Source organism: Pipistrellus hanaki (assembly GCF_964339955.1).
Source record: "Pipistrellus hanaki genome assembly, chromosome: 3".
In the NCBI taxonomy this organism is placed as follows: domain Eukaryota; kingdom Metazoa; phylum Chordata; class Mammalia; order Chiroptera; family Vespertilionidae; genus Pipistrellus; species Pipistrellus hanaki.
In genome coordinates this window covers 167,709,016-167,727,756 of record NC_140505.1, presented here as the reverse complement: position 1 = coordinate 167,727,756, position 18,741 = coordinate 167,709,016, and the positions used below count along the sequence as shown (strand labels likewise).

Genomic DNA, 18,741 nt, shown 5'->3' with positions numbered 1-18,741 from the left:
GGTAGGGATCCCCAAGGCTTACCTGGGATTGGGGCCTCTGGCAGTTGCAGGCTGGCCACGCCCCCAAACAGGGTGGAGGGGTCCCTGATGGGGGTGGGGTGGCCTGGGTGAGGGAACACAGGGGGTGTTGGCCAGCCAGTCCCACCCCCAATCAGTCGGGTTTGATGGCCACCGTGGGCATCCATAGCAACCAGTCATTAAATCATTCTGGCATTCTGGCTTTATGGCCACTGGCTTTTTATATATATAGACGAGTGGTCCAGTGCACAAAATTCACGCACAGGGGTATCCCTCAGCATGGCCTGCACCATCTTCAATCTGGGACCACTCAGGGAATGTCTGATTGCCTCCAATTGCCCCTGCCAGACTGCTCACCCCCAACTGCCCCCCTCTCCCAGCCAGTCTAATCACCCTCAACTGCTCTCCTCTCCTGGTCTGATTGCCCCTAACCACCTCTGCCTTGACCCCACCACCATGGCTTTGTCTGGAAGGTGTCCCGGTCTAATTAGCATATTACCCTTTTATTAATATAGATTGCTGAATACAAGCAACTTAGCTGATATAAGGGTCCAGTCCTTAGCTGATATAAGGGTCCATTCCTCCCACCACCAGGTGTCTTCTGGTTATATGAGCTATGCAGTGTTCAAGGCTGCAAGCTTTCTGCAAGATATCTGCTAAGAACAATAAGTTTTTCTCTGCTCCATTTTATTCTCTTTAACCTTTTCAGTCATCATTATTACAGATATATTAAAATTTTTATTGAATGTATTGGGATGACATTGGTTAATAAAATTTTATAGGTTTTGGAGAACCAAAATGGTGGCATAGGTCAGTGCCGATATTCACAGCCTCTTATAACCACAACAAAATTATAGTAAAAATATAGAATGAACATCATTCAGAACTTCCTAAAATCTGACTGAATAGAAGTCCTACAACTAAAGAAGTAAAGAAGAAAGTACATTGAGACTGGTGGGAGGACCAGAGATAAGAATGAGGTTGGTCTGACCCCGATGTGTGGTGTGCTTTGAATCTGGAGGGTGTCTCCACTGCAGAGGCCTCTTGTGAGAAGCAAGGGTTCCAAGCCCCACACCGGACACCTGGTTCCAGAGCTGGGAAGAGAAGTCTCTATAACTTAGGGCTATAGAAATCAGTAGAGATTGTGGCTAAATGACACAGAGGCTGCTGGAGACCCAAGTAGTTGCTCTTAAAGGGGCCATGTATGGACTTACTCAGACTCCAGTGCCTGGGCAATGGCTTGGAGGTGGGGGAGGGGAAGTGGGGGTCTAGAGACATACTAGAAGGAACTGGATTGGCTGGCATCAGAGAAAGAACTCAGGGCAGCTTTCTCCCAAACAATGGTGCTTGTATGGGTCACTGTTCTCATGCAGAGACCTCCCCAGTCACAAAGCTGACTGGCAGCTATATCTGTGTTTTAATCAGCCTGGATCATACTGTTTGCTCCACCCTGGTGATTCCCTGAGAACCCATCCCACTCAATTTGCAGTCCCACCCAAGCTGTTTGAAGAAGCTTTTCTATATGAAAGGTCTGTTCTGGCTCAGGCCTCAGATATGCTGAAAATATCTCAAACAAGCAGCTGCTGGCATCAACGTGCCCCATATTTATCAATAAGAGTCCCAAGACCCAGCACTAGCACCAGCCTGCCTTGGTACACTTCCAATCCCAATACAAGTGGCAGCCATCTGCAGATACCTCTGTAACTTCTGCCAAGTGGCCCCAGACAGGGACTGGATTTGCACCTCCTAGGAGGTCCCAGAGCCAGTGCAAATTGGAGACATGTCCAGATCATACCAGATTACACGCTACACATCCAGGCTCAGTGAGTGCAAAAGCCCCACTAAATCCAGACCTGCCCCATAATAATGTCTTCTGTACAGAAGCTCTTCCACTGTAGTTGAAGCTAGTCCTCACAACCAATTGGACTTGGTCAATTCCTCCCAGTGACACAAACAACAATCAAGGCTCAACTACAACAAGATTGTACACACAGCCCACTCACTATTGCCCCTAGTAACCCAGTAGCAAAATTTCTATTTATTCTTCCTGTGACCTTATGTTCTGGCCTGGAGGTCATTGTATAAAGTGAGGAGCTGCTCTACTAAGAGATACAACAGTGATTCTATCAGACTGGAAATAAAACTGCCATCTACCCATTTTGTACTCCATAGGCCTCTCAATCAACAGGAAGGAACCCCACTCTCTTAGATTCATACTAGAAACAATCTTTTGTATTCTTCTTCTATAAATCATCTTCTATGGGGAATCTGAATAGAATACATAAGACCAAGCTCTTAAAGAAAGCCTTTTTTATTTTTAATAGTGTTATTTTGGTCTAAACGTTAAAATAAATCTTTAGGTAGCAAGGTAGAGCAGATGGTTGGAAATTCAGAAGCCCAAACATGATTTAGGGTTAAACTAAATAAAGTGACATCAGTTTTTTACTTTAAAAAAAGGTCTTCTCGCCGAAACCGGTTTGGCGTACTGAAGGGTCCCAGGTTCGATTCCAGTCAAGGGCATGTACATTGGTTGCGGGCACATCCCTGGTGGGGGGTGTGCAGGAGGCAGCTGGTCGGTGTTTCTCTCTCATTGACATTTCTAGCTCTCTATCTCTCTCCCTTCCTCTCTGTAAAAACATCAATAAAATATATATTTTTTTAAAAAGGTCTTCTCAATTCAAGCACAGTGAGAAATGACTTTCCTAACTGCATGGGGAACTATAACTGCTTTGAAACCTCATGAACATTTTACTTTCTCCTTTATTCTACTGTAGAACTTGTTTATTTTCTAAGCTTTTACATATTGTATTAAAACTAATAATCATTAGTACTGTTTATCATACATGCTTGTACACAATGTTTGTTACTCTTTAATTTCAATATATGCATTTTTTTCCTAACAGTTCTTATTACTCTCCCTTAAGCATGAAGTAAGAATTCATGATAGAATAATATCTATACCAAGCATCCATCCTCAAAGTATGAAGTAGAATTGAATTTCCTTGGCATCTAAAAGATTGTAGGTTCAAACAAAAAAATCTATACTCACTGTGGTACATATGTGTGGTACTAAATACAATGAAGTAAAACAATGATTTCCTGTGATGAGTTGTCAGTCCTTAAAAACTCATAAATATAGATAATAAATTATTCACTTGCAAGATGATAAAATAGAATATGTATGTGAGATACTCCTGGCTTCAGGAATTTCTTATACCATTTTGTAAAATTAGATTTCATCCTTGAAAAAAAAGATAATATGGCAATTTTCTTTATTTTTCATAAATTTGCCCACATATGCATTTTTGTGATAAGCTTATGTAAAAGTTTTTCTAGGCATGTGGTATTGTCAATCACCAAATGAGATACAAGATGCCTTAATGAGCCTTTAATTAGGAGTCATTTATTGCCAGTGGCCCAGAGGGAAGTGACTCTTTCCAAATCTCTGAGCCCCAAAATAGAGGAAGTGTCCCATATTTATACCTTTTGAGCCTCTTTTTTTGAAGATATTACAAAGAGCTCTGTGTGAGTTAATGTTACAGACATTTTAAACCTTTAATACATAATAACTTTGTACTTGGCATAAGAATATGGGTATGACATTGGATGGTTAGCTTTTAAGGTCAGACAGTTAGTTGATCTTTTACTATTGTATGAACTAAAAAATAAAACAAAACGGCAACATCATTTTACAGAATAACAGACTGTCTTAAAGTGACAGAGTTTATAATGACAGAGTTTACAGGACTAGGGACAATCTCATAATAACAGAGAATTCGATCAGCAGTTTTTTAAAAGATGGAGGTTACAATGCTTCAGGTACTGTATACCTTATCCAATTCTATACACACTAAGAAATATAGTAGGAGTACAAAACGTTATAGACTCCATCGCTTTTTTTTCTGCCAGAAGACACAAGTTGTCCCCTTACTACTTTTCCTTCAGCCAGCATGTCAGCTGCCACAGAAATGACAGAAAGGCCTGTCTTAACGTTTTGTTCCCCCAAATCAGAATCAATGAGTGAGCTGAAGGATGCAGGATTCTAAGAACCTCACAAAGCATGAGAACAGAATCATTCTTCGGAGTTATAAAAGTCCAGATTTGGATGATTTGAGCAAGGAAATAAATGACAAATAGCAAGAGAAAGGAGATCACAGTTTGCATGGCTCTTACGTGGACCTTGGTGCTGGGATCTTGAGTTCCTTTGCCACTGAGCTGCATCCTCTTGAGATGTTTCCACAGGGAAAAGATTAACAGCAGAAAAGCTGTCAGGGACATAGTAAAGGGTATGATGTTTGTAAGCGTAAGTACAGTCATATTTAAATGGTACATAATCTCCAAGTTGTTCTTCCAAGTGATGTTTCTTCCATAATCATTCATCTCCATTTTTTGATTTATGCTTAGCACTGTAAGATGACAAATCAAGATGAACAAACTCCCCCACAGTACCATGAGAACCACTCTTTCAGCTCTCCTTTTAAGGTGAAGAAATAAAAGATAGGAGAAATTGGCTATCTTGAGGAAATAAAATATGCTGAGGCTGGTAGCCAGCCAGAGACTAAAATGGTTGCTTATTACCCAGGTAATAGCAATAATAGTTTGTACTCTTAAACCATACAAAGCTGAATTAAACAACATTGCATACCAATAGAATATTATTACCCAGAGCAAAACAATCCTAGAGACAGCCAGAGCAGTGAGAATTCCATCAGCACAGGAGATCCTGTGTCTCTTGACCCAGTCAATGCAGTTCACCAGCACTATGAATCCATTGGCAACATTTCCTAGAACAAATTCTGTCATTATTAGCATGGAAAATAATTTTTGTAGCAAACTTATCATGACTTGAGGGGGAATGTCAAGTCTGGAAAAGAGAGTGACAAACGTAATATTACTGCTCATGATTCCTTTGTATCCCAAAGTTCCACCTGCACATGGTTAGTAAATGTGCAGTGAAGTGCTCATTTCCTTTTAAACTTTGAGATCAAAGTCAAGCAGAAAATCACCAAGGTATGCTAAGGTCTGGGTTTAAAGCTTGCTTCACTGAATACATTATTACAGTGATTTAAATGAATTCCTGTTCTGACAGAAAGGAACTTGCTATAGGTTGGAAGATTTCATAGCTGATGTTGAAATGAGAGCTGAATTCTCATTTGTTAGCATGCAAATAGAGGCAAATTCCCTTTCACCATTTGGCAATGTTTTGCCTTTCTCACCTTTACATCATTTGAATTATTCAGGTTTAGATGTAAGCTAGTAAAATTTTAAAATCAAATACATAGGCTATTCAGGCAATGTCTAGTGATGACCATAATGGCTCATTATTGTTGACAATTTTTCTTAACAAAAACATTGGATCCACACAGAAAGACTTAAAGGAATGTATCTACTGGTTTTCTAAGTGTTTCCTTTCAAAAACGTTCCAGTTTCCCTAGGGCCATTAGGAAGACTACGGTAATCCTAAAATTGGATGCAGATAATTAATATTCATAAATAGCTTCATTATTTACAAGCTTATAAATATACACACACCACCTATACATTTCATTTGTTCTCCTGAAAATGTCTGATGAGCAGTAAGATACAAATCCTTGTCCTGTAAATTCCACAATGAAACATATATATTATGGAGGTCTTTTAGATTTAAATCTGCTTCTCTTTCATTGGGCTTTGCTTTTTTTTTTTAGACCATTATTAATATTTGTCATGCATATATCTCATACTTAGTTCTTTTATAAAGGTTTCTCTCTGCCAAAACCAGTTTGGCTCAGTGGATAGCGCATCTGTCTGCAGTCTGAAGGGTCCCAGGTTCCATTCTGGTCAAGGGCATGAACATTGGTTGTGGGCACATCCCTAGTAGGGGGTGTACAGGAGGCAGCTGATTAATGTTTCTCTCTTGTCCATGTTTCTAGCTCTCTATCCCTCTACTTTCCTCTCTGTAAAAAATCAATAAAATATATTTTTAAGAAATAAAATAAAGGTATGTCTCTTTAGTCTATTTAACATTAACACATTAAATATGTTTTCAAAATCTTTGGCTATCTTATAAATATTCCTGAAACTTCATTGTGATTTTGATTGTAAAGGCATTGCGCACAAGGGCTTGGACAAATGGCTACCTTATGAAATTGATTCTATCTACTCAAGAACATAGTATATATCTACATTTGTTCAGACCCTCCTTTATGTTCTTACATACCACTTAATAAGTGTTTCAGTAAAATATGACCTAATATTTCTGAGATACAAGACGCCTTAATGAGCCATTAATTAGGAGTCATTTATTGATGGTGGCCCAGAGGGAGGTGTCTCTTTCCAAACCTCTAAGCCCCAAAATAAAGGAAGTATCTCATATTTATACTTTTTGAGCCTCTTTCTTTGAAGATATTGCAAAGAGCCCTGTGTGAGTTATTGTTACAGACATTTTTAATCATGAATACATAATGACTTTGTACTTGGCATAAGAATATGGGAATAATCTATGACATTGGATGGCTAGCTTACAAGGTCAGACAGTTTGTTGATCTTTTACTATTGTTTGAACTAAAAAGCAACAGTATCATTTTACAGAATAACAGACTGTCTTAAAGTGACAGGGTTTATAATGATAGAGTTTACAAGACTAGGGACTATCTAACAATAGCAAAGAAATCAAACAGCAGTTTTATACAAGATGGGGATTCCGATGCTTCAGGTATACCTTACCCAATTCTATACACACTAAGAAATGTGGTAGGAGTACAAACCATCATAGACTCCATCGCTTTGTTTTCTGCCAGAAGACACAAGTTGCCACCTTATTTCTTTTCCTTCAGCCAGCATCTCAGCTTCCACAGAAATGACAGAAAAGCCTGTCTTAACGTTTTGTTCCCCCAAATCAGAATCAATGAGTGGGCTGAAGGATACAGGATTCTAAGAACCTCACAAAGCATGAGAACAGAAGTATTCTTCGGAGTTATAAAACTCCAAATTATGATGATGTGAACAAGGAAATAAATGACAAATAGTAAGAGAAAGGAGATCACAGTTTGTATGGCTCTTACATGGACCTTGGTGCTGGGATCTTGAGTTCCTTTGCCACTGAGCTGCATCTTCTTCAGATGTTTCCACAGGGAAAAGATTAACAGCAGAAAAGCTGTCAGGGACATAGTAAATGGTACAATGTTTGTAAGCGTGTATACAGTTTTATTTGAAAGGTGCATAACCTCTATCAAGTTGGTCATCCAAGTGATGTTTCTTCCATAATCATTCATCCGCATTTTTACATGTATGCTGAGCACTATAAGATGACAAACCAAGATGAACAAACTCCCACACAGTACCATGAGAATCACTCTTTCAGCTCTCCATTTTAGGTGAAGAAATAAAAGACAGGAGAAATTGGCTATCTTGAGGAAATAAAATATGCTGAGGCTGGTGGCCAGCCAGAGACTAAAATGGTTGCTTACTACCCAGGCAATACGAATAATAGTTTTTAGTCTTAAACTATACAAAGCTGGATAAAACAGAAATCCATACCAATAAAATATTAATACCCAGAGCAAACCAATCCTGAAGACAGCCAGAGCAGTGAGAATTCCATCAGCACAGGAGATCTTGTGTCTCTTGACCCAGTCAATGCAGTTCACCAGCACTATGAATCCATTGGCAACATTTCCTAGAACAAATTCTGTCATTATTAGCAAGGAAAATAATTTTTGTAGTAAGCTTATCATGAGGTGGGGGGGTGAATCAAGTCCCGAAAATAGAGTGCCAAATGTAATATTACTGCTCATGATTACTTTATATCCCAAAGTTCGACCTGCACCTGATTAGTAAATGTGCAGTGAAGTGTTTATTTCCTTTTAAACTCTGAGATCAATGACAAGCAGAAAATGACCAAGATATGCTAAGGTCTGGGTTTAAAGCTTGTTTCACTGAAGACATTGTTCTAGTGATTTAAGTGAATTCCTGTTCTGACAGAAAGGAACTTGCTGTAGGCTGGAAGATTTCATAGCCAATGTTGAAATGAGAGCTGAATTCTCATTTGTTAACACACAAATAGAGGCAAATTCCCTTTCACCATTTGGCAATGTTTGGCCTTTCTCACCTTTACATCATTTGAATTAATCAGGTTAAGATGTAAGCTAGTAAAATTTTAAAATCAAATACATAGGCTATTCAGGCAATGTCTAGTGATGACCATAATGGCTCATTATTGCTGACAATTTATCTTAACAAAAACATTGGATCTACACAGAAAGACTTAAAGGAATGTATCTATTGGTTTTCTAAGTGTTTCCTTTCAAAAACGTTCCAGTTTCCCTAGGACCATTAGGAAGACTACGGTAATCCTAAAACTGGATGCAGATAACTAATATTCATAAATAGCTTCATTATGTACAAGCTTATAAATATACGCACACCACCTATACATTTCATTTGTTCTCCTGAAAAAGTCTGATGAGCAGTAAGATACAAACTCTTCTCCTGTAATTTCCGCAATGAAACATATATATTATGGAGGTCTTTTAGATTTAAATCTGCTTCTCTTACATCAGGCTTTTTTTAGGCCATTATTAATATTTGTCATGCATATATCTCATACTTAGTTCTTATATAAAGGTTTCTCTCTTTAATCTATTTAATATTAACACATTGAATATGTTGTCAAAATATTTGGCAATGTTATAAATATTCCTGAAATTTCATTTGATTTTGATTGTAAATGAATTAGGGACAAGGACTTGGACACAATGGCTACCTTATGAAATTGATTCTCTCTACCCAAGAACATGGTATATATCTACATTTGTTCAGACCCTCCTTTATGTTCTTAAGTACAACTTAATAAGTGTTTCAGTAAAATATGACCTAATATTTCTGAGATTTATCTCTATACACCTTATAGTTCTTGTTGCCATGGGAACCTTTTCCTGGTGAAGTTTCCTGAGTATTGGGAGAGCCCCATGCTCTGGGGATTTTTATTTTGCTCTGTGCTAGCTCTATGTGGTACGTCACTTAGCATCTTAGAACTTCATTTCTTCACCTGAGCAATGGTATTATGCACATGTCAGGATCAGTGAGTTATGTAGTACACAGTTTACATGGCACCTAAAAGTATAACTTCCTCTTTTTAGTGTCTTCCCTATTACATATGTCCACTTTTAATTTTGTTTCATAGCTTAAGTTCTTTATTAAAATTTCTCCTAAGTCACATAGAAGAGATGTTCAACATACATTTTTTCAACGAATAAATTAATGAAGTACATTTGGAAAACAGGAAAATCAATTTCAATCACAAAGCCTGCTCTCTGAAGAGATCTATTTGTGAATGTAAGCCATGAGTAAAGACTTCTTCATTTCTAAAACATAGATTCTATTATATTAAAGGTGTAGCAGTATTGAACACAGGATATGTGGCCATAATTTTCTCTCCTATACTCCACATCTTGAACTCAATTTACTGTAAATGTTTAAGTTACTCACCAGAAAAACAAAGTACCTGATAAAATGAAATACACCAAAACACCAATCTCCCAAAGAGCTTTTTATGATTAAAAGACAATCATTGCTCAAGATTTGGTAATCTTATGCATTAAAATGAAAATCAATTGAAGCACATATTTGAAAAGCATATTGGCAAATACAACTTATTTCTAAACGTAAATTAGATATTCCTATTAGTAAATATAATTAATAAATTCGTGAATGTGAAACTAATGATTGAAAAAGATGAATGGAAAGAAAGCATCTTCATGTATTGGAGGAATTTCTACAAAAACATTTGTATACTGGGTCCTATTTGTGAGGTAATAAATTTTGTGTATCCAATTTTCAATAGTCTATAATTTATTCTTCATTATCAGTCAAAAATTTTAGACATATACTCGAAATTTGGAATATTTTGTGTATAAAAGTATAAAGTTCTATTTTTAGTAACTTTGTGTCATTCACACACCTACACATATATCTGATATTTTACAAATTTCTTATTTTAAAATCTGAAAATGGTTAAAATTGACACAGTTGTAGGGGTCAGGCATCTGCATGTTGCTTACAAGTCCCAAGGAGAGTAAACTGGGAGAGTAAACTCCTGGTGAATTAGTGAAAAGCCATCTCCTCATAGGCAGAGGAATACCTTCTGTTTGAAAAACAAAACAGGAAGAGCACAGCATTAAACCAAGCTTAGAGCTCCTCTGTACCCAAGGCCCACAACTGCACAAGCAGTGCATTCAGAAAACTAGTGAATGTTCTGGATGTTTGGAGGACCTGAGTACATCTGAGTGGCACAAGAGTGAGCTGTGTAGACACAAATGTGTGTGCTTTCTCGGCTTCCCTAGACAAGTGGTTGGTAAACCAGAGCTCATGAGCCACATGGGGCTCTTTGGCCCCTTGAGTTTGGCTCTTCCACAATATACCACATGCAGATGTCCACATACAGTGTAATTGAAACTTCGTGGCCCATGCGCAGAAGTTGGTTTTTGGACTGGGAGAGTCTATTTTGAAGAAGTGGCATTAAAAGAAGTGGGGGTGTTGGTCGGGCGAGAGGAGCCACGGTTTGCCAACCACTGACCTACCAGTGGTCGGCAAACTGCGGCTCATGAGCCACATGCGGCTCCCTGCCCCTTGAGTTTTTAGCAAAGGCCAGCTTAGGAATTCCTTAATTAAGTTAATAACAATGTACTTACCTATATAGTTTAAGTTTAAAAAATGTGGCTCTCAAAAGAAATTTCAATCCTCGTACTGTTGATATTTGGCTCTGTTGACAATGAGTTTGCCGTCCACTTGTGTAGGGAAGCTGAGAAAGCACCACACACTGCCCTAGACCATCTCCTAATCTTTGGGTGAATACCCTGCATGAGCCAGATTCTCTGTCCATTTTGGACTTCAATACAACACCACATTGTGGACCATGAGATCTCACTTTCCAAATGGCCACCGAGAAGCTAGATGAACAGAGATGTTAGTTCTGCTTTGGATAAAACCTGGCCAATGGTAAATAGGAGACATGAGAGGGCCAAAGGTATGCATTCTCTCTCCTCTTTCTCCTCCATGGACTAATGCTGCATATGGTTCCGCCTTGTAACCTTCCCAAAAAAGTCTTGTGTGCCAATCACTGACCATCATTTTGTCTCTCAACACATGTAAAGTGGCAGCCATCTGAGTAATGTATCACAGCCCATCAGTCTTTGTCTTCTCTTGCTTCATTTTTACATGTGCTTTCTATTGCTACTTCAGATGCCTTCCCAAATAGATGTTATCACTTTAATCCTTTACTTTGATTCTGGCTTTTAGAGGCCCCAGGATAAGGTGTTCATTGAATTGTAAACTGCTTTTAGCTCACTTTAAGTGACTTTATAATCTATATATATAAAAAGCTAATATCCTAAGTGTCCATCTGGGTAATGATGTCATATAGCCACACCCAGCTTCCACTCCCTAGCAACTAGCCTCCTTGGAGTTTCTTCAGCTCCAGAACACAACTTGCTGCATAGCCAGATGGAAACCAAGTGTTTGTGAAGAATTTTTTTGTTCCTCATCTCATTTGATCCTCACAAAAGTCCTGGAGTAGGTAGATAGAAGACTTGGTAGAATCCTATTTTCTTTTCATTTGCCAGAAAACTGAGATTTAGAAAGATTAGAAAGTTGACCCAACTGAAAAGAAGTAAGAAATGGTTGTCCTTGAAAATGACTTCAGGTTTTCTCACTGTGCAGAATGTAGTCAAACATTGTTGCAGTTAAATATTTTACCCTTTGTTCTCTCTGTGTGATCTACAATAATAATCTGCTTCATGTTGATATTTACTACTGTGTTGCTCACAATTAACTTGAAAGAGAACTTGGGGTGCTTCACTGGGCTGGAAAAAGTTTAACTAAATCAGAAAGCAGGTCTAATTAAGCAAGTTTGTTTTATATCTATAAAAGGCTAAGTCAACTTGCACATGAGTGATACATATAAAGCTCTTGCTGGTACCAATCACCCACATGTGTTTCCATCTGTCATTATCCATTGTGATTTTGGTTGACACTTCTAATACAGAGAAAGGGCAAATGGTGACATTAAAATATTTCTTCTAATTAATTTCCTTTCAATATGCAAATTTTAGTAGGGCAGCTGAGGTAGTAAAGCAATTACTAACTCAATTTTAATAAGTCAGATAACATTTTTAAATATGCAATAATCAGCTTGAAAAATATCATTAAAATATCAGAAATTTATATATATACAAATTTAGAAAACACTTTATATGCCTTTTTTAAACTATTGTGATAGATGCTATCTAATTTTAATGTTCCACCTTGTCTCTATCCACTCATATGATATGACTGAGTCAAGGCTATATTCTAGTGATATTTCACCTATACCATAATGCAATAGTCAAAATTTTGCTCTGAAAAATGCTTCTCAGATGTCCTGTTACATGAACAAAGAAATTTATGCAATCTGCAGTTTTTAATTGTTTCTCAGCCTTACTATACTTATTTCATTCACCCATTTTTAAAAAAATGTATTTTATTGATTTTTTACAGAGAGGAAGGGAGAGAGATAGAGAGCTAAAATGAGAGAGAAACGTTGACCAGCTGCCTCTTGCACACCCCCTACCGGGGATGTGCCCACAACCAATGTACATGCCCTTGACCGGAATTGAACCTGGGACCTTTCAGTCCGCAGACCAACGCTCTACCACTGAGCCAAACGGGCTTCGGCTCATTCACCCATTTTTGACCAACTATTGTATCGATTGCCTGATAGACCAGAGGAGTGACTAGTAAACAACATAGACATGATCATCACTTTTCTGAGGCTTATATTGTACTGAGGAAGATAAATTATATGCACACAAAAATGAGAAGTGGACATGATTTATTTTAACTTTTAGAAGATGTTAATATTTTATAACCCAAGAGTTAATGCAATCATGTAGAATTCAAGGTGCTGAGCAAGATTGCACCTTACTTTCTTTTTTCTTTTTTTTAATTACTTTAATGACTAAGGTATCACATATTTGTCCTCATCCCCCCATTGTATCTTACTTTCTTGCTATAGAGCTTTCTATCAAGTAATATTCAAACACATTTCCTTTAATTTCATCATTTTCCAATTATGATAAAATAGATTCTTTAGATAGCCCCTATAATTTTTATATAGACTTAATAATTTCCATTTTAATGTATGCAGAAAGAATCATTGAATTACATGTTATAATTTCCTTACTATACATACAATAAGCTTTTTGTTTTATTGGGAAGATTTAAGTATTCTTATCTGAAGTTTAAAAGAAAATTTAAGAATGAAAATGTAGGAAATATTCGTAAATATAAATCCCAGAAATGGTATAGAAAAAACATGAAATATTTGACATCACACTTCAACTTCAACAATAATTTCCCTTCAAAAACTAATGAATGAATTTGCTGACAACATGAAATTTGGCAACTTTTCAATAATGTCTCCATCAAGTTTCTTTCAACTTTATTGGAGCATTTGATTTTTTTCTAAACTTTTCACCTATTTGTATCAAATAAAATATTCTTTAGTACCCTTTATTGTATACATGTATAATAGGTCACTCTTGAATTATATTATAAGTAAATTTATAATTTACTTTAAATATGTTTGCCTCTCTTAAATTCTTAGCATAAGTTCTGGTTGCTGCCTGTTAACCAGAAATTAAATATTTACTGTGGAATAAAGTCTGCCCCAAAAAGCATAATCACTGTATGATTTAGAATTGACTATCCTTACCATGAAAAAGATTAGAAGTTCTAACACTGAAATCTAAACACACTGGGGTGCAAATTACAATTAAAAATAACAATGATTTTTCACAGTTAAGTTGGCAGCTCTTAAAAATCCAAAATTATAGGTCACAAATTTTTCAATTGCAACATGATGCCATGGATTATGTATGTGAAATACACATGACCTTTTAATTCTGAGGAATTTCTCACAGTATTGTGTATAATTACAATGCTTTTCCGGAAGAAAAAAAAATTGATTCAAGGTACGTTCTTTCCATTTTTTTTCTCATAGTTTTCATACATCCAAATATATATTTTTTTATCTGATAAACAGGCATATCTTTGAAAATTTTTCCATTATATACACTATGATAAAACCAGTAGGAAATATAATATGTTACAGGCTCCATCACTTTATTTTTGCTGGAATACAAATGATTTAATTCTTAGTGTTGAAAGTTTCCATTCTTCCAGCCAGCACCTCACCTGCCATAAAGCTGAGACAAAGTCTTGACTTAGCTTCTTGTTTCCCCAAATCAGAATTAGTGAATGGCCTGAAACATAGGCAAGTGCCCAAACCTGGAAACACAGGAAAACTGGTATATCCTGAGGATTATAGAAACTCCAAACCGAGATGATTAGAGTCACAAAGTAAATGGCAAACAGCAAGAGAAAGGAGATCACAGTTTGCATGGTCCTTATATGGACCTTAGTGCTGAGATCTTGAGTTTCTTTGCCACTGAGCTGCATCCTCTTGAGATGCTTCCACAGGGAAAAGATTAACAGCAGAAAAGCTGTCAGGGACATAGAAAAGGGTATGAAGTTTACAAGCGTAAATACAGTCAAATTTGAAAGGTATACAATATCCCTCAAGTTGGTCATCCAGGTGATGTTTCCTTGATATCCATTCATCTGCATTTCTTCATCTATGATTAACACCGCAAGACGAAAAACCAAGAAGACCAAAGTCCCCCACAGTATCATGAGAACCACTCTTTTAGCTCTCCCTTTTACGTGAAGAAAAAATAGGCTGGAGAAATTAGCTATCTTGAGCAAATAAAATATGCTGAGGCTGATGGCCAGCCAGAGGCTAAAATGGTTGCTTACTACCCAGGCAATAGCAACAACAGTTCTTACTCTTAAACTATACCAAGCTGGATTAAACAGAGTTGCATACCAATGGAATGTTATTACCCAGAGCAAACCAATCCTGGAGACCGCCAGAGCAGTGAGAATTCCATCAGTGCAGGAGATCTTGTGTCTCTTGACCCAGTCAATGCAGTTCACCAGCGCCATGAAGCCATTGGCAACATTTCCTAGAACAAATTCTGCTATAACTAGTGTGGAAAGAACGCTCACTAATAAACTCATCGTGTCAAGGAGGAGGAAAAGGCCAAGTCAAATATCACTGGTTGTGATTCACTTAATATTTTTACCTGAAATTCTATTTGCAGCTGATCTTAAATCTGCATAAAATACTTGCTTCTTTTCAATTCTATGACCAGTGCCAAACAGGAAAGCACCAGGGTATGCTGATGGGAGAGCTCAGTGCTTTCTTTATGAAAAACATTGTGTGTTCCAAACAGCTTATATGAACTCCTATTCAAATACCTTATGTCCTTGCTTAGACTGGAATATCTCATAACTGATGGTGTGAAAGCTGAATTCTCATTTGCTAGCATGCAAATATAGACATACTCTCTTTCATTGCTTTGCAATTGTCTTTCTTTAACCTCATTATAATTAATGTTCAGCAACTCTGTCATTGGAAAAACTTAAAATCCTAATACAGTGAATAGATATTGAACATTCAAGTGTTTAACAAAGCTTGGCCATAGATAGGATTATTATCATCACAGATATTTTAAAAATTTTAATTGAACTTATTGAGATGACATTGGTTAATACAATTGTATAGGTTCTGGTGTACAATTCTATAATATACCATCTGTGTATGATATTGTGTGCTTGATATTGTGTGTTCACCATCTTTAATCAAGCTCATTCCATTTATCCCCTTTTTGCATTTTCATTTTTAATATCAGATAAATGTAGAAAGAATTCAAGTTTTTCCTAGTAAAGCATCAAGCTTTTCATGGTACCCAAGGAAAATAAAGACTCACTTAGAGCTTACTGCTGATAACTAACATTTAAGTATACTCTTATTGGTTATTAACTCATAAGCATACAAAGCATATTTAAACACACACACACACACACACACACACACACACACACTAAACAACAACAAAAGTAATGAATTAGATTTCCTAAAAAAAATAACATTATCAAGAAAATCAAAACCTTTGCCTTGGAAAGATATATATAACTTAGGGTTACATAATGTAATTTCAACACTCCCAAGTCATCTCAGCCCTCAATGCTCTGGAGATGTCAAAACATTAGGGAGACCCACCAATAGCACTGTTTCTCTTACAGAGGAGTCTTTTCATGAACATTTTACATGACCAAGTTGGTTCTTTTTTCAATTTGTGCACTGCTAATATATTATTCCTCATTTGTAGTAGCTGTGGTGTACAGATACTACAGGGTTCTCCATGATTACTGTTCCCATATGTTCATACCACATATAATTTTAGTGTGGGCAAGACCTGCGGCATACTCCTAGTCTTTAGAATATGGCAAACATAAAGGGATTGTTCATATAATTAAGATTTCAAATCAACTGATTCTGAGTTCATCAAAAAGAGATTATCCTTCACATGCCTGATGCAATCAGGTAAAGCTTTTGAGAATGCTGGGCCTCCCCTGAGTGAGAGAGATTCTTACTACCCTTGAAGAAGTAAAGAGCCACATTACAAAGCACCTATGCAGAGCGCTGCAAGAAAATGAACTCTGCCAACAATTTGTGTGAGCTTGAAAGTAGGCTCTTCTCTAGTCAAGCGTGCAGGTAAGAATCCTATCTAATAAAGAGGTAATATGCAAATCGACCATCACTGCAACACTCAAGATGGCCACACCCATGTGGACACATGATGGCTGTCACAAGATGGCTGAGAGGGGAGGGCAGTTGGAAATCAAACCAGCAGGGGAGGGCAGTTTGGAAGGACCAGGCCTGCAGGAGAAGGCAGTTGTGGGTGATCAGGCCAGCAGGAGAGGGCAGTTGGGAGGAACCAGGCCTACAGAGTTGGGCAGTTGGGGGTGACTGGGACAGCAGAGCAGGGCAGTTGGGGGGTCGGGGGAACCGGGCCTGCAGGGAAGGGAGTTAGGAAGGACCAAGCCTGGGAGAAAAGGCAGCTGGGGGAGACCAGGCCTACAGGGGAGGGCAGGTGGTAGAAACTAGGTCAGCAGAGGAGGGCAGTTAGGGTCAATTAGGATGGCAGAGAGCAGATAGAAGAGACCAGGCCTGCAGGGGAAGATAGTTGTGGGTTATCAGGCCAGTAGAGGAGGGCAATTGGGAGGGACCAGGCCTGCAGAGGTGGGCAGTTGTGGGGGAACAGACCTGTAGGATAGGGTAATTGGGAGAGACCAGGCCTGCAGGTGAGGGCAGTTGGGGCAACTAGGCTGGCAGGGGAGGGCAAGTAGGGCTGATCAAGCAGAAGAGGGCTTTTGGGGATGACCAGGCCTGCAGGGGAGAATAGATAGAGGTACCCAGGTCAGAAAGGGAGGGAAGTTAGGGGTGAACGGGTCAGCATGAGAGGGCAGTTAGGGGCAATTCGGCTGGCAAAGAGCTGTTAGGCATAGATAATGCTGGCAAGGGAGTGGTTAGGGAATGATCAGGCTGGCAGGCAGGTGAGGGGTTGGGAGCCAGCAGTCCTGATTTTGAGAGGGACATCCAACTGCACATTTAGACATTTGATCTAGACGGGAAGTCAGACATCCTTTGAGGGCTCCCAGATTGGACAGGATGAAGGCTGGACTGCGGGACACTCTCCTCCCCACATCTCATTAACAGTTTTTTTCACTAGACATCTAGTTCAGTATAATTGAAACCCCTGCATCTTTGTAAGATCCTGCTGAAGCACCGAACTCAGCTAAGTGTTGCACAGATTCCTGACCCCCCCCAAAAAAAAATCCCACAGTAATACTCTAAGTGTGTTTATGGGGTTTAGCCACTACATTTGTGGTAATCTGTTACAGAGCAATAGCAAATGAATACAGTGGCAATGACAGAGAATTTTATTTTGCTCTATTTGGTAGAGAAAAATCTCTTCTCCATCTGGTGAGAAATGCCCCATATTTGGTTTCATAAATTTGTTGATTCATCTGTGTAAGAATATGCTTTTTCTGCAAAGGATTGTGGTGCTTCCAGATCTGCACTGGTGAATTTTTGCTATCTGTATCTCTTCTGTGCTGAAACTGAAGTGATATTATCAAAGCATCCAGCTCTCCATATATCTGTATTCCATAACAAAATCTTTCACCTCCTTTTGTGTATTAAAGCTTGCCTACCCCTGAAATTTAAATAGATTCCATACTCTGTTATATGAAGTGTCAGTGACAGACAGAGATGCTGTTTTCAGCCTTACAGGCCTCTATGGGTGAATCACAGTGCAGGTCCTTGGGACGTTGGAGCAGTCTTGCCATCCTGTGGAGCTAGAGACAGCTCTGAGCCTGCTACTGGACCTTCATAGAGATAAAACACTTGGCCATGGGCCACCAAGTTACCATGGACCTGCCCTGCTCTTTATGACTTGTGTGTTTTCCGACCAATGGAGTCATGGAGTTGCACATACGCATGAGTGAATGGAAATAAAATATTAAAGATCATGCCCTAGTAGGTTCTGATGACAGTAGGAAGTTACTTGAAGTGGCCCAAATGTCCATGGTCCCCTCTCCTGATACACTGCCCTTTCTTTTCCAGCCTGCACCGCTGGCCTCATGGAGAGTTCCTACAATCAGTTAACACAGGAAGAAGAGCCTTGGGCCTGGTTTAAAGATGATTCTGTACATGTGGGTGTCATCCCTAAGTGGACAGCTGCAGCATGGCAGTCCCTTTCTGGGACATCTTCAAATGACAGCAGTGAAGGGAAATCC

General features: G+C 38.4%; 4 protein-coding genes across 4 annotated transcripts in view; all 4 read right to left on the bottom strand.

Moving 5' to 3' along the window:
• Window positions 1–6,779, bottom strand: part of LOC311618667 (taste receptor type 2 member 19-like) — a gene marked incomplete at both ends in the record, with an annotated part of 83,396 nt that extends 76,617 nt beyond the window's left edge. Inside the window, 2 exons of the mRNA XM_084876217.1 lie at window positions 4,559–4,882; window positions 6,724–6,779. Coding sequence (XP_084732343.1) covers window positions 4,559–4,882; window positions 6,724–6,779 — 380 coding nt within the window. The remainder of the gene's footprint in view (window positions 1–4,558; window positions 4,883–6,723) is intronic.
• The window catches only part of LOC311619388 (taste receptor type 2 member 43-like), a 197,990-nt gene that overhangs the window by 140,667 nt on the left and 38,582 nt on the right, over window positions 1–18,741 (bottom strand). The gene's annotated exons all lie outside the window — the stretch shown is intronic.
• Window positions 6,816–7,733, bottom strand: LOC311619378 (taste receptor type 2 member 20-like; the record flags this gene model as incomplete). The annotated part of the gene is made up of 1 exon (XM_084877651.1): window positions 6,816–7,733. One exon carries the CDS (start codon window positions 7,731–7,733, stop codon window positions 6,816–6,818), a length of 918 nt encoding a protein of 305 aa, XP_084733777.1.
• LOC311618666 (taste receptor type 2 member 19-like) lies at window positions 14,158–15,114 on the bottom strand (the record flags this gene model as incomplete). The annotated part of the gene is made up of 1 exon (XM_084876216.1): window positions 14,158–15,114. One exon carries the CDS (start codon window positions 15,112–15,114, stop codon window positions 14,158–14,160), a length of 957 nt encoding a protein of 318 aa, XP_084732342.1.